At 36.3% G+C, this 16,169-nt stretch overlaps 1 protein-coding gene across 4 annotated transcripts in view; it reads right to left on the reverse strand.

Moving 5' to 3' along the window:
• The window catches only part of KDM4C (lysine demethylase 4C), a 480,568-nt gene that overhangs the window by 232,413 nt on the left and 231,986 nt on the right, over positions 1 to 16,169 (reverse strand). For all 4 annotated transcript variants that reach the window (XM_027862930.1, XM_027862929.1, XM_027862927.1 and 1 more), the window contains one exon: positions 9,894 to 10,014. In XM_027862930.1, the coding sequence (XP_027718731.1) occupies positions 9,894 to 10,014 (121 nt within the window). The remainder of the gene's footprint in view (positions 1 to 9,893; positions 10,015 to 16,169) is intronic.

Here is a 16,169-nt window from a genome sequence, read left to right on the forward strand (position 1 = left end):
GCCCAGGGTCACACAGCTAGTAAGTGTTAGGTGTCTGCGGCTGGATTTGAACTCAGGTCCTTCTGATTCCAAGGCCAGAGCTCTATTCACTGAGCCACCTAGCTGCCCCTCCAATAGTGTTTTAAAGTATAAAAAGTACTTTGTTCACAAAGACTTTAAGTTGTAAGTAGTACAAATATTCAGAACATTTTGGAGCTACAAAGCACCTTTGAAATGCTTTGTTCTAAACTCCTTATTTGACAAAGAAGGAAAACAAGGTCCACAAAGAGAAAGTGACTTGCCCAAAGTCACACCAGTAGGATGTTAAAGTAAGAATTCAAACCCAGATCCTCTTGACTTCAAATCTACTGCTTTTATGTTATCTCCAGTTTTATGGATGAGCAAATTGAGGTGTAGATAAGTTAAATGACTTGACCATTTTTGTAAAGATATTACAAATCTTTGTCTGAGTTTAAACCATGCTCTCTTGACTTTAAGCCCAGTGTGTTCTGCCCTATATTATACTTCTTTTCACAAAGAAAACCATTAAATAACAAAAATATAATTAGGCCATATAACTGAGGCACTAATCAACAGATATAATTTCTAATACTTTCCAGTGTTTGTTCTCCTATGTATTAATACAAATTAAAAATTAAAATATGATCATTAGACCTTAAGCAGCACAAAGGCATTGCAGATAGAGAGCCACCACTGTTCTCATGAAGGATTGGGTTCCAGTCCAGCCTCTGTACGGCTGCATGACCCTATGTAAAAAATTTCTAAGATGGTAACATACAAGAAGATGCAGATCTGCTTTAATGAGGGAAGCTTTCTATACCATGAAAGCCCCACATCAACTAGATGTCAGGTCTAGATAAATCAAAGGGCACCAAAAATTTTTTTTTTTAAATCTAAATGGACAAATTTGTTTCACAAGTAAAAGTGCATGATTTCATTATGCTAAGAGAAGGGCATAATGCTACCACAAAATATTTGTTGAAGTAAATTGAACAATCAAATTCCAAATAACAGCTATTTGGATACAGAATTGCAAACTGGCCACTAACCAGATTATACTTGAAACTGAAAAGTCTACCCATTCTCAGGCACAAGGAAATTTTGTCATTTTTTTTCTTTTGAGAATGAACTAGAAAGAGCAGAAGTTATTAAAAAAAAAATTACTGGTGGAAAAGTCTCAACCAATCCTATTAAACACACACACACATACACACACACACACACACACACACATGCACACAAACATCAAAAAATAACAAGAAATCAGTGGTTATAATCACTGAGGTAAATACCTGTATACAGCTTACACAATCAATTTAAACTATAACTGAGAGACCTATAAAAATTGGGATGTATAACAGATAAAACTAAAGACTCAAAAAACTTTTTCTAGGCACGTGTAACTAGAAAGTGATAAAATGTGCATTTTTCTGCACTGTAGCTGAAAATAAGAGTAAAGAATAGTCATCATATACTAAAAATAACCTCTAATTCAAAAACAGCCCTTTCAATCTATCCCTCTGACATATTTAAATCTTTAATTGCATTACTAGATGAATTCTAACATTAATATAGGCACTCTTCTTTTAAACAAATTACTGTAACATTGTCTGAAACCCACTGTCATTTTAGCCCCTAAAGGCATGCAAACATTACAAAGATATGGATCATAGGCCTAAAATGTCTCTAATTTCAAAAGAGATGCTTAACAGCTAATTGAAATACTATACTTGCTGAAGTGGAGACAAAGATAAAGAATTATAGTTATTCAGACATTTTCATATCAAAGCTGTATACTCAGGCCATTACTCTGAACCTGGTAAATGTTCAAGGCCCTACCAAAGTTTTCTATAAAAATGACAATGATAGTTGTTTTTAGAATACTGTTACAACACCATTGTAGAGATGTTTCATTTAAGATGAGATTACAATGTAATATTTTTATTCAACGACAAAAAATAAGCATTTTAGCTACTTACATAACAGAACATTAAATGAAAAGAATAATGGGACACTAAGTTGGTCCAGATTCATTTTGATCTGAGCCCTATCAAAAGTTGAAAAGAGTGAGATGACGACGATGATAATGATGACATTGATGATGACAATGCCGTAAACTGGTATTCATTAAAGTATTTATGGAAGGTAATTGAAAGTGGCTGATCTCTAGATGGAATCTATGAAATGGCAAAGATTCAAAAAACAGAATCAAAAGGTCTCATTGATCACCAACTGCATGAACTAATCTAAGAATATTATGTCAAGTGGCTATCAAGAAGATTGGCTTGTGGAAAGATAAGTGCTCATAATGACAACAAATTAGGCCCAGGTCACTGCCACCAGAAATTACAGAATGGTTATACCTAAGGGTTGTAGATTGAGTGATCAAGGTAGATTATGTAAGGAATTGGTTGAAACTATGCAATACATTACTGTAGGGTCTACACACATAGCACATAACAAAGACCTGAGGCAGGTGTGACTCAGGCCAGCACCCTCTTAGTTCAGGTTTGATGTTGGCACGAAATTAGGCACGTGCAGCCTCATTTAGTAGTATTAAAAAAAAAGTGATTTACTTAGCCATGGCACAAAAAGGCATATTCAAAAAGGAAACTGCTACACTAAACTTGGGTAGATGTGGTTACATTGTCACCATATTGGAAACACATCTGGTCAGGAAGGCAGGGGTGTGGTAACTCATGCAGTCTTGGGACATCTGTCAGGGCTGAAAGACCCTGATTCTAAGTGGGTGGTGTTTTTTATGCCCTTAGGTGACCAGGAAGCTATGTGAAGAAAAGTACAGCTTAAAAAAAAATGAAGAGAAACAGAAAAGTACAGTTTGAGCAGTGACTTTGGGGCCAAAAAGATCCCAGGGACAGCTCTGTCATCTTTCAGGGAAAAACCAATCTGACTCATGTTGGCAGGGGCTAAAGGGAACCCTTGTCATACTACACCTAACAAGATATGACCTACGGGCTACAATTACACATCAGAAAGTTGTTATTTTTCAAGGAATGAGAAACAACAGATCCTGATATTACAAATTAAGATCGCAAATATCATGGAGAACTCATTCAATAAACTGTACCTGAACAAGACCACTGTAATAGATCTAACTGTGGCCCACATAAGCCTAGACAGAACAATGATCCACAAAACAAAACAAAACAAAACAAAACAAAACAAAACAAAAAACTTAAGAACAATGCTTTTAAATGGATGTCACCATTTCAAACATTCATAATCTCTAAACTACAAGGAACAAAAATCTTTCAAAATACAGAGAACAAACAGGGGAGACAAAAATTTTGTGGAATTAGGACCACATACATATAGCATCACTGTATTTAGAGCTGGCAAGGACCTGAGACATAACTGACTGAAACATTCATACTTTATACATGAGAAAACTGAGACTTACAGAGATGAAATGACTTGTTCAAGATCATAAAGCTAGGGTCAGGGCTGGGATGGGAACCTAGGTCTTCCTAAGTAGAAAATCTAGAACTCTCTCCATCTATCCTACTACACCATCATCCCTTCTGTCCTGTGCGCTATTAGAACTGTGCCAATGATGCTTTCGATGAACGTTTCGAGAATGTGGATATTTCCTAATACTGAACTACAAAAAAGTTACTTTAGCCACCTCTGGAACAATCCTTAGAATAATCATCTGTAAACAAGCATTTATTAAGTGTTTACAGAGTGCCAGGCATTATGCTAAGCACTGTATAATCCAAGGGGAAAACAAGGCAAAAATAATGTCATATTGTTCCTAATGTCAAGGAGCTCAAATTATAATACGAAGACAAAACACAAATAACTAGATATGGATAAGATATATAAAGCATAAATAAGAGGCAAATCAGAAGGAAAGTACCAGGAAGAAGAAGACTCCAAGGAAAACCTCTTGAGGAAGGTTCCTTGAAGGAAGCCATGGAGATGAGGAGGGAGAGCATTCCAGGGATGAGGGACAAGCCAGAGAAAAGGCAAGGAGTCAGGAGATAGGGTATCATGTGTGAGGAAAACCAAGTAGGCAAGTGGAGCAGGATCACAGACTATAATGAGAGGAAAAAAAGTATAAGGAAGGGGGTGAAGAACTTTCAAAGCCAAACAGAATACTTTCACAATTGAATCTAGACTTAACAGAGAGCCACAGAAGCTGACCGAATAGGGATGTAACATGGTAAGATCTCCATGCTGGGCAAATCCTTTTGGCAGCCATGTGGAAAATGGACCAGAATGGGTAGAGATTTGAGGCAGGGAGACCTAATTGGAGGCTACTTCAATAGTTCAGGAGAAAGGTTATGAAGGTTTGCACCAAGGGAAAGAGAAGTACAGGAGAAAAAAGAAGAGGATGTAGATAGAAGAGGTGGTGAAGAATGAAATAACAAGACTGGATAGCATATTGTATGTGTGGAATAAGTTTGAGAGTTGAAGATGAGGGGCAGCTAGGTAATGCAGTGGATAGAGCACTGGCCCTGAAGTCAAGAGGACCTGAGTTCAAATCTGGCCTCAGACCAAACACTTGACACTTACTAGCTGTGTGGCCCTAAGCAAGTCACTTAACCCCAATTGCCTTAAAAAAAAAGAGAGAGAGAGAGAGTTAAAGATGATACCAAGGTTGTAAGCCTGAGTGATGAGAAGAATACTGGTACCCTTAATAACGCAAAGTTGGAAGAGAGGGGTTTGAGGAGAAAGACGATGAGGTGGTTTGTACATATTAAGTTTTAGATGTTTGTGGGACGTCCAGTTGGAGGTGTTCACTAGATAGTTGGTGATACAAAACCAGGGTTCAGGAGAGAGGTTAGGGCTAGATATTTAGATCTGGGAATCATCATCATACCAATAATAATTGAATCCATGGGAGCTGATGAGATAAAGAAGTAATAAAGCACATAAGGAGAAGGGTCAGGATAGAACCTTGAACAGCCACTGTGAGTGGGCATGATATGGCTGAAGATCGAGCAAAGAAGACTGAATAAGAACAGTAAGGTAGGAGGAGAACCAGCAGAGAAGAGTGTAATGAAAACCTAGAGAAAAGAGAATAGGCTGACAGGAGACAGAGACCAACAGTGTGAAAGGCATTAGATTTGTCAGTGAAGAGATCATGTGTAACTTTGGAGAGAGCAGTATCAGTTGAATGTTGAAGTTAAAAACAAGATTTAGTGAAGGGGTTAAAATCAAATGAGAGGGAAAAAAAGTCAAACGAGGGGAGAGGTAATGGAGATACCTAGATTAGAAAACTATTAAAAAATGTGAGATGACCACAATAACAGTAATTTATTAATATGTATAGGCACTGTGCTAAGCACTGAGGATACAAAAAGAGGCAAAAGACAAACCCTGCCCTGAAGAAGCTTAAAGTCTAATGGAGGAGATAACATGCACACAAAAATACACAAAGCAAGCTATGGGAAAGGTAAATAGAAAATAATTAGTAGAGGAAAGACACTAGAATTTAATGGGGATTAGGGAAGGCTCCCTATAGAAAAAGGGATTTTAGTAAGAACTTAAAAGAAGCCAAGGAGGGCTGCAGTCTAAGTATACAGGAATAGGAGACATCCAGAAAGAATGCCTGGAGCCAAGAAATGGAATATCTTGGTCATGGAACAGCCAGGGGACCAATGTCACTGGACTGAAGTGTGCATGTCAGAGACTAAGGTGTAAGAAGACTGGAAAGGTAGGAGGGGGCTAAATTATGATGGTCTCAACAGAGCATTTTGTAATTGTTGCTGAAGGTAATAGGGAAGACACTAGAGTTTATTCAGTGACATGGTCAGGTCTGTGCTTTAGGAAAATCTAAAAATTTAGGTCTGTGCTTTAGTGGCCGAAAGAAGGATAGATAGGAGGAGAGATCTGAGGCAAGTAGACCCACCAGCAGCCTACTGTAATAATCAAGGTGATTATGAGGTGATGAGGGACTGCAACAGAGTAGTGACAGTGTCAGAGAAAAGAAGGGTATATTCAAGAGATAATGCAAAGGTGAAATCCACAGGACTTGGCAACAGTTTGGAGGCTGAGGGTGAGAGATAGTGAGGAATCCTGAGATGACTCCTAGATTGTGATCATGAATGACTGGGAGGATGGTGTTGCTCTCTACAATAACAGGGAAAGTAGGAAGAAAGCAGGGTTTAGAGGGGAGGGGAAGAGAATAGATTCTGTTTCAGACATAATGAATTTAAGATGTCTACTAGACATCTAGTTTGAGACATCTGGAAGACACTTGGAAAGGTAAGGCTGTCAGCAAGGTTAATGGAGCTGGAAAGGCAGATTTTAGAATCATCAGCATAGAAATGGCAATTAAATCAATAGGAGCTGATGAGATCACTAAGTAGTATAGAGAATGAAGAGAAGAGAAGACAGACCAGGACTGAACCCTGACGGATACCAGGAAAGAGGGCATGATCAGGAGGAGGACTCAGGAGACAGAGAAGGAGCAGTCAGATAGGTAGGAGGAAAGCCAAGAAAAAACTGAGAGTATTGAGAAGGAGAGATCAATAGTGTCAAAGGCTGAAGAAAAGTCAAGGAGACTGAGGATTAAAAAAAGGTGATTGGATTTGGCAACTAAAAGACCATTAGTTCAATTATCCATCATCTCTATGTAGATGACTCACAAATTCAGATATCCAGCCTTAATCTATCTTCTGAAAGATAATCTCTACCTTCTGGACACCTCCTCTTATGTGTCCCATCAGCACTTGAAAGTCAAAAGAGTAGAAACAGAGCACCCTAGACCACATAGGAAAGGGGGAAGTGCGGTTTAGAGAAGCAACCTCATTTCCCACTGTAACTTTAAAGAACCATTACAACACCAAAAGACCCATGACGGAAAATGCTATCCACATCCAGAAAAAGAATTACGGAGTCTGAATGCAGATCAAAGCATACTATTTGCAGTCTCTCTCTTTTCCTTTTTTTTTATTTTGGTTCTTCTTTCTCATGATTTCTCTCATTGATTTCTAATGTGCAAATATGTTTAATATGAATGTATATGTATAGTCTGTATCGGATTGCATGCTGACTTGGGGAGGGGGGAGGGAAGACAGGGAAGAAAATTTAGAACTCAAAGTCTTGTGAAATAAATGTTGAAAAATAAAAATAAAAATTTTAAAATGGAACCATTACATATTCACTGAGTGTTTTCCTTTCAATTCCTTTCTAAAACTATTTGTATTTAGCTAACACAGTACAAGAAGAAAGATAAATTTCTTAATTAGTTTTCTACCAGAGAATGAAGTACTGAGTTAACAATCAGAGCTTCAGGAAACATCTAATTAAATCAAGGCCACAGAAAACTCTCTGTCACCAATTTGGAATCAAGATGCTGGAAAATCAGGTAATTTTTGGATGTTGTAATTACTGATAAGCGATATTTATAAATTTAAAGGGCTACACAGATTGCAGTCACTATTCTTCTGATATCGCCCAGGATCTTAAAAATCAGACCTGCCTTATTTTGACAGGAATTTTGCTATTTTGTATAGAGTGACAGACTTCCTCAGTATTGTACAGGCTCAAATTGAGGATCTGCCACTTACTAGCTATACAGCCATGGACAAGCCATTTTATCCCTCTAAGCTTCAGTAGCTTCATCCACAAAATGGAGATAACAGAAGAATCTCATGGGGTTGTTGTGGCTCTCATATAAGATAATGTATTTAAAGCAATTCACAAATTTATCAAAGCTGTTTAAACATTAGAGGAGAAGGAGGAAGCTGTAGCTTTTCAAAAGTTGAATTGACTTATGAAGTTCTTGTTACCTGAAAATACCTTGCTACATGATGCACTAGTTAAAAGAATATATTTCAATATTCTAATTTTATATTATATCTAATTTATTTTTAGTTTTCAACATTCACTTCCGTAAGATTTTGAATTTTAAATTTTGCGCTCTCCTCCTCCTCCCCAAGACAGTGTGCAATCTGATAAGCTCTACTTATTCATATTAAACATTTTCACATTAGTCACAATATAAAAAAGAATTAGAACTAATAGGAGGAGCCACAAGAAAGCAGAAACAAAGTAAAACAACAAAAGAAAAGGAAAGCAAATAGTATGCATCCATCTGCATTCAGACTCATAGTTCTTTCTCTAGATGTGGATAGCATTTTCCATCTTGAGCCTTTTGAAGTTATCTTAGATCCTTGAATGGCTGAGAAGAGCTAAGTCTATCAAAGTCAGTCATCACACAAGGTGGCTGTTACTATGTACAACATTCTGCTGGTTCTGCTCATTTCACTCTGCATCAGATCATATAAGTCTTTCCAGGTTTTTCTGAAGTCTATTTGCTCATCATTTCTTATAGCACAATAGTATTCCACTTCATTCATATACCACAATTTGTTCAGCCATTCCCCACTTAATGGACATTCCTTCAATTTCCAATTTTTTGCCAGCTGCTGTAAATATTTTTGTACATGTGAGTCCTTTTCCCTTTTTTATGATCTCTATGGGATACAAACCTAGTAGTAGTATTGCTGGATCAAAGGGACAGTTTTATAGCCCTTTGGACATAGTTCCAAATTGTTCTCCAGAATGGCTGAATCAGTTCAATAATGCATAAGTGTTCCTATTTTCCCACATCTCCTCCTACATTTATCATTTTCCTTTTCTGCCCTATTAGCCAATCTGATAAACTTGAGGTGATACCTCAGAGTTGTTTTGATTTGCATTTCTCTAATCAGTAGTGATTTAGAGCATTTTTTCACATGATTATAGAAAGCTTTAATTTTTTCCTCTAAAAACTTGCCTGTTCATATCCTTTGACCATTATCAACTGGTTAATGACAATACTAAGCACTCTCTAAAGTCATGGAATTAGGGGTCCTTTCTCCACCCTCACATACCCAGAAAAGAATTCAACCTTTTTCACTTGCACACATAAGAAGCAGATTTACCTAATATCTGCACTCCATTCTATCTACCAGCTTATCTACCCTCATCCCTACCTACTTATCCATCTCTCATAGAGATGTAAATAAAGGAAAAAGAAAGTCCATTTAATCTTTTCCATTCAAGCTTAGTGGAAGATTGGCATAGTAAATGCTGGGCTAGCAAAGGAAGAGGACTTGGGTTGAGATCCTACCCACAAGCTGTGAGATTACATCTCAACACTCTAGGCAATTCTCTAAGACCATAACTTGTAGAGAAGGTGCCAGACAGCTCTGGCACAGAAAGTTTACTCATATGGGAGCTCCCTGTATCAATTAAATCACAGAACCTATTCTTTACCTTGAATTTTTCCATTTATATTCATAGACTAAATAAAAACTCAGAATCTAGGATATGTCTCAAATTAAGCTCCATTCTCAGAGATACGGATTCTCTTTAACTCAATTATTTTCAGCTATATCTCTAGGACTTGGCACCACATTTTCAAAAAACAGGCAATTAATAAATGTGGACTGGATTAAGTAGTTTGTTTTGAAAATAATGATGTCAAACAAAAATGAGGGGACAGGGAGGGGGGAAGGGAGCAACACACCAAAACCCTGAAACTCAAGATTACAAGAAATATCACTATCTTAAACAGTCAATGACTGGCATTATTTCTAAATGTGACAGTTTTGTATAATGAGACAGGAACCATGTAACTTTTTCAAAATACAGTAAAAGTGGTTCTGTTTTTTATTCAAGGGCTATTTAACCACACAATATGAATAAATGTTTTCATATTAATACAGATGTTCCAATTTAAGGGAATCTTTATTGACATGAGAAGTAAAAAGGCCTTTTATCCCCAAAGTAATGAACTTGCAAACATAACTAAGGATTTTAAATTCTATTATTCGATTGTTTTATAGAATTTGCCACAAAGTCAAAGCAGCTCTCTCTACCAAACAATTTCACCCAAAGGCAGACTTGGAAAATCATTTCAGTAAAAAACTCACCTTCATCACTGGCTGCTTGTTGCTTTACCAGGGTCATTGGTGATCTGGCTGGAGGTTTACTGAGTGGATGGCGCCAACTCTTGGACGTTTTTGTTTCACTTTCTCCTCTCTGACTACAGAACTAAAACAAGGAAAAACCAAACAGAGTTTAAGTCAGATTCACAAATACTACCTTCATACTGATGAGTAGTGAATTGTGCTAAGAAAATACAATGAATGTCATTTGTTTTACTGCCTCTATCTCCTTTTGGGGAATATGAGCTACTGTACTTTTTTTTTTAAACACTTATTAGCAAGACAGGCTTAAGGTAAAAGAAACAAAAATGAAGTAAAGTTATCTAGCTCACATCCAATAAGGAATTTTTTCAGTAGCAATTTTACCAGGAAGACATTTAACCTACCTGTCATTTCATCCTGAAATACTTACTGAAGGGTGAGTTAGGTTTGTTAGACTTGCAATACAAGAATAAGCTCTCATTTTCTCAGAGTTCTAATGTAAGCATAAAAAAAAATACAGATTTCTTTTTTCAGATGAAATGAGTAAAAATAACTATTTTTGATAGAGCAAGAGACAGTGTCTTTGTGACACCTTACGGTTCTCTTCATCTTTTCACAAGGGATGGAAAAGCTCTTAGAAACCTATTTCCCATCCTAACATCTGTGCCATCCCTGCACAGGTAGAAAAACTAATTAAGAAAATTAAAATTAAAAACTAATTAAGAAAAACTGAAGCATAATTTTGCTGCCATGAAACCACCTTAAATTTGTTTTCCAAATCCTTGGTTAAGTGCAGTTTGAAAGTATTTGGTTAAAAAGGATAGAATACCTTCAAGAATATTTTGAGAGATTTTATAATAGAAGCTTTTGAGCGCAGGCTAGTGCTTAAAATAAGGATTAGATTGAAATAAAGTTACAACTCTTCACTAGTTCCAGACAAGAAAGAAACAGCTCATGGGACATGGGAAAAGGTTTCGCACTTTTAAATAGGAAAGCAATGAACTGCTTCCTTCAAACTAGAAAGACAGGCTTCTCTTTTCTTCTGCCACAAAGAAAGCTGGGGAAAACAGGTTAAATGGGAAATCAGTTTTGTCAAATCCATCACAGGTGGTAAAAGAAAGCAGGAGTAGAAATGATTCTAGTGACCTGAAAGTGAAATGGCTTTTGATGAAGAGTATATTACAGCAATCTAATAAAAATCTAAGAATACACCAAGATGAACTTAAGATGTGGTTGAAAATAGTTTAAAATTAAAAATAAAATACTGAATTATATCTACATGTTGATATAAAATTTGTTGTAAAATATCTTTAATTTCTGGTTAACATTCTTAGTATTTTTTGATAAATATAAGACTTCAGTACCTTCAGTGGTCTGTAATCCCTCAAAAGAGTATTCCCTCCAAAGACACAGACTGAAACCCATCTACTAAACACTCTCCTTCTCTATGATTCTTGCCCTTGGCCTCCCATAAAACCTTCCCAGAGGGCTGACTCAATGCACTAAAAGGGTGACATCGTCTGGCTGACATATATAACAACAGAGTAAATCCCTCACTCTTGTTATGTGACTGCTACTTTTCTGGTCACACATCTCTCATAACATCTTTTATGTTGATTCTCTTGCACAGTTCTTGCCTGGTACTGTATGTTACTCACATTCACCACGCACTTTACAAATTTATATTTTATGTTACATTCAACTTTAATTCTTAGGAGACTGTTATATTCTATAACTCATAGCCAAAAAGCAATACTAGAAGAAAATTGTTTCGTTTTGTTTTTTAAAAAAAAAAAAAGGTAGGCCTTTGTTTCAGAAAGGAAGCTTGGGAGTCATTAAAAACACTGAAAACTTTCCCAAAAGCAGTCTAGCCCACTTTATTCCTCCATTTCAATTATAAGGCCCGTCTTCTCACCAATTCATAGTGACTATTCCAAGATATATGTGCTGATGAACTAAATCCATTCGTTATCCATCCAACAGGATACCATAATTGTGACAATATGTATTTTTTCATCAATTTGGTTTTCCGAGTGCGGATACTTTGTGTGCATTCTACAAATGGTTATGGCTATCTTATAAATTGTAAGCCCCTTCTACATAGGAGCTTTTTAATGTTTCTCACCATGCCTAGTGAAGTGTCAGAAGCATTATGGAAGCTTAATAAATGATGGTTGAGAAGTGAATATTGAAAATTAAAAATAAATAAAATGATTTTTTTAAAAAAGGATGGTTGAACAAAAATGAACTGAATTTCATTTACTAAGCTCTGTAATGTTGTAGACCTTAGTGCAATCAGCACATTATAATGCATTAACAGGAGTATCAGAAGAGTAGTATCACCTTTAGAGAATCTCTCATTCACTTGGATTTAAAAACAAACCAATCTACAGAAAAGCCTAAGATGTACCTTATATTTAACACTGAAACCTCCTATGAAAGTAGGTCCTTTATCATGAAGTTTGCAATTATTAAATGAGGTGGTTAAAATATTTTATATAAATTTTATTGGGAACTTATACAAACCAAAATATAACCTAATAAATACCAAACTCCAGTTATATCACTCCAAATTCTCTTCTAATGCTTTCAATATGCAAATAGGTTTTACATAATTAACATATCATCCTGTATTGTGTTTTTTCCAGTCAACTTTTTCATAAATATATGGGATTCAATTTTTTGAAATTTCATTCAACTATTTCTTTTCAAATAAACTACACTATCAATTTTCTAATCATTTTTTTCATATGTTGCTGATGACAAGATACATTGTAGCCCACATAGGAGATGCTGTCAAATACAAAATGAGTTGAGTATTCTGGTCAAAATGGGAAGTTCTTTAGATTTTAATATTGATCTGAAAGCATTAACGATAGTAAAATGGAACTGCCACGGAATCTCAGGGTTGGAAAGGATTACAGAGGTCATCCAGTCCAAGCCATACACAGACAGGATTCATTTCTACACCGCTATGAATGGCATCCAGGAACTACTGGAAAAACATTCAGTGACTGATAGGGCTTCACTTCCCAAAAACAGACTATTTCACTTTAGTGCAGCTGTAATTATTAGGAAGGTACATCTAGCCTCTCTGCAACTTCAACCCACTGATTAGTATAAAATGTTCCTCTGTCTCAACCTTCTTTTACTTATTCCCATCTCTCTACACCTAGATATATACAAGTCTGTAATAAAGCTATGTAGTGTAACAAAAAAGGGTAGGCCACCATAATGTCATAGAACCAATTCTATTTGGCATTTGGCGCAAGACCTAACCACACACACAATTCGGCTTTCCCTAATAACTTTACTCCCTGATGGCGACTGCAATGGTAAACATAGCGATCAAACCTAGTGAGTCAGAGTATGTATATAAATGGTTGCCATCAGATTTACATTTCCACTTCATAGACCTAAGACTAAAGGAGAGGTATGACTGGCCAAAATTCACCTAAACAACATTAGGGCAAAGCAAGGAGAAACATAACAGAGATAAAGAGAAAAAATTAGGACCTTGGGGTCCCAAATGCAAGAGGATTCTGCTAGGGACAATAATTGAGGCAGTCAAGATGCCTTATTCTAGAAGGAATACTTCCAAGATTGGAAGGATCACAGTATATCAACGCTGGAAGAGACCTCTGATATCATTTCATTCAAACTGCACCTAAATATAAATCCTTTGCACAACATCATTAAGAAGTTAAGCCATCTCCTCTCTGCTTGAATATCTAAAAGACTGGTACTTCCTACCTTCCAAGGCATCCCACTTCATTTTTTTTATAACTCTAATTTTAGGAAGTTCTTCTTCTGGTCAAGACAAAGACTATATTCAACTTCCACTCACTATTCCTAACTAAATTCTGCCGTTTGGGGCCAAGTTGAAAAAGGTTACTCCTTCTTCCCTTAACATCTTTCAAATTCTTGAAGACAATTATCAGACCTTCCCTGCACACAGATCTCTTCTCCTGACTAAATAGCTCCAGTTTTTCAACCAATCCAATCCTCATACAGTTGAGTCCTTGGTATCATGCATATTACCCAAATTGTCGAGTTTCTACATATGCATATTCTGGCTCAGTTCTCAGAAATTTTCTCTTATTTGAGACTCACAAATGTCTCACATGGAGACCTTTCTCTCCAAATTCTCCACAAGGTGCTTCTGGAGCACATGAGCCATACCAACAAAATAAGCAGAGTGAAAATAGGGGATCTGTAAGAATGTTCCCACTTCAAGAACTGTCTAATGCCTACTCTCACCTAACATAACAACTTCAGAAACCTTTTTTAATTAAATAAATTTTTAATTTATTGTAAATTTTGTTTTTAATTTTTAAAGTGTTTTTAAATCTTGTTTGATTCCAACTCTTGGTGTCCCAAATTACACCATAAAAAACAGGATGTGAAGCCTTGGGTGATGAAGACGTGAATTCAAGTTCCACCTATGACACCTAAGAACTATGACCCTTAGAAAAGTCTCAGTGACCCAGGCAAATCTATAAGACCATTAGTTTCAGAACAGCTGCCAATCTGAACTGGTAGAAGGAATTTAAGAAAGAGAGAATTATCCAATTCCTTGGAACCCAGATTTTTCATTTGTAATTAGGTGTTCCATGAGAATATTTTGATGCTAGCCATATTTTTTCCTCGAAAAAAACTAAGCCTTAAATAATCAAACACTTACTATACATGAGGGCTGCTAGGTGGTGCAACGGATAGACTGCAAGACCTGGAATCAAGAAGACTCCCCTTACTGAGTTCAAATCTGGCCTCAGACAATTACTGTGTGACCCTGGGCAAGTCATTTAACTCTCTTTGACTCAGTTTCCTAATCAGTAAAATAAGCTGGAGAAGAAAATGGCAAACCACTCCAACATCTTTGCCAAGAAAATCCAAAATGAAGAGTCAGTCACGACTCAAACAACTGAACAACAGCAACACTATACATTGAGCTGACTGACTGACATTTAAAGCCCTTATAACCAGACTCCTTCTGACTTTTCCAATCTCATTAAAATTTTTAACTCTCTATATACTCTAAAATCCAGTGACAGACTTTCTTGCTACTGCATGAACATGACACTTTATCTCAGAATTCCACGCACTTTCACTGGCTGTCACTCATTCCGAGAATTGTCTCCCTCCTCAATTCTCCTCCTGTGTTCTCTGGATTTCTTCAAATCTTAATTAAAAGCCAACCATTTACAGAAGCTTGTACTTTAATGCTAGAACATTCCCTCTGTGATTATTCAACTTATCCTATATATTGACTTTTACATAGATGTTTGTATGTTATCTCCCCATTGGACAGCTAGGTCTCTTGAGAACAGGGACTGTTTGCCTTTCTTTATATCCCCAGCATCAAGTGTTGTACCTGGTACATAAAAGGCTCTTAATACATGCTTGACCTGACTACCTGTTGACTTCAAGAAATCAGAATTAGGAACATTAGCATTCAGTAATGACTTAGATTAATAATGAGGATGGAATAGAGGCTGCCTGCTTTCTGATCTTTTTTATCTTACTGAGCACAATACCTGCTTTATGCAGTCTAAAGAAATAAGAGACTAACTGGTAATGAACCTGTCTCTCTCATAGCTAGAAATAAAAGAAATACAGTGAGCTAATCACTCCTTTGTTCAATTGTCAATGCTGAATCACATAGAAAAACTAAGAAGATTTCTTATGATGAGCAAAAGCCTCATTCATTCCATAAAAATTACAATGAAAATAATGGTTACCATTTCCACTGAGCCTATATAAAACAACTTTGCTAATAACATCTCATTTATCCAGCACTGTCAGTGAAGGAGCTATTTGCTAGAAATAATAAAGCAAATCTATTTATGTTCCAAAATTATTATTAGCTAGATGATACACTGCAAGGGGTGATGGATTTGCAGTCAAGAAAACATGAGGTCAAAGCTTACTTCTACCACTTGCTGGATACGTGACCCCGGACAAGTCTTATCACATATACGTTTCTGAATTTCCTCATCAATTAAATGAGAGACTTGGATGCAAAGGCCTCTAGGGTACTTTACAGCCCTAATTCTATAGTCCTAAGACATTATTTATTTTCAATTAGTTTACTTTACTTAAGTTTTTCAAACGTATGTCATATACGTCCCTACCTTTTTAACCAGAGTACACTCAATATGATATAATCTCTTACTGAAAACTCAATGTAATTATTGTGACATCAATTACTGGAATTCATTGCAACAATGATATCTACTTGAAGGATGACTGAGAAGTGTAGAACTGCTTGCCTCTGAA

This window comes from Vombatus ursinus, unplaced genomic scaffold, assembly GCF_900497805.2.
Source record: "Vombatus ursinus unplaced genomic scaffold, bare-nosed wombat genome assembly UNPS02014770.1, whole genome shotgun sequence".
Taxonomy (NCBI): domain Eukaryota; kingdom Metazoa; phylum Chordata; class Mammalia; order Diprotodontia; family Vombatidae; genus Vombatus; species Vombatus ursinus.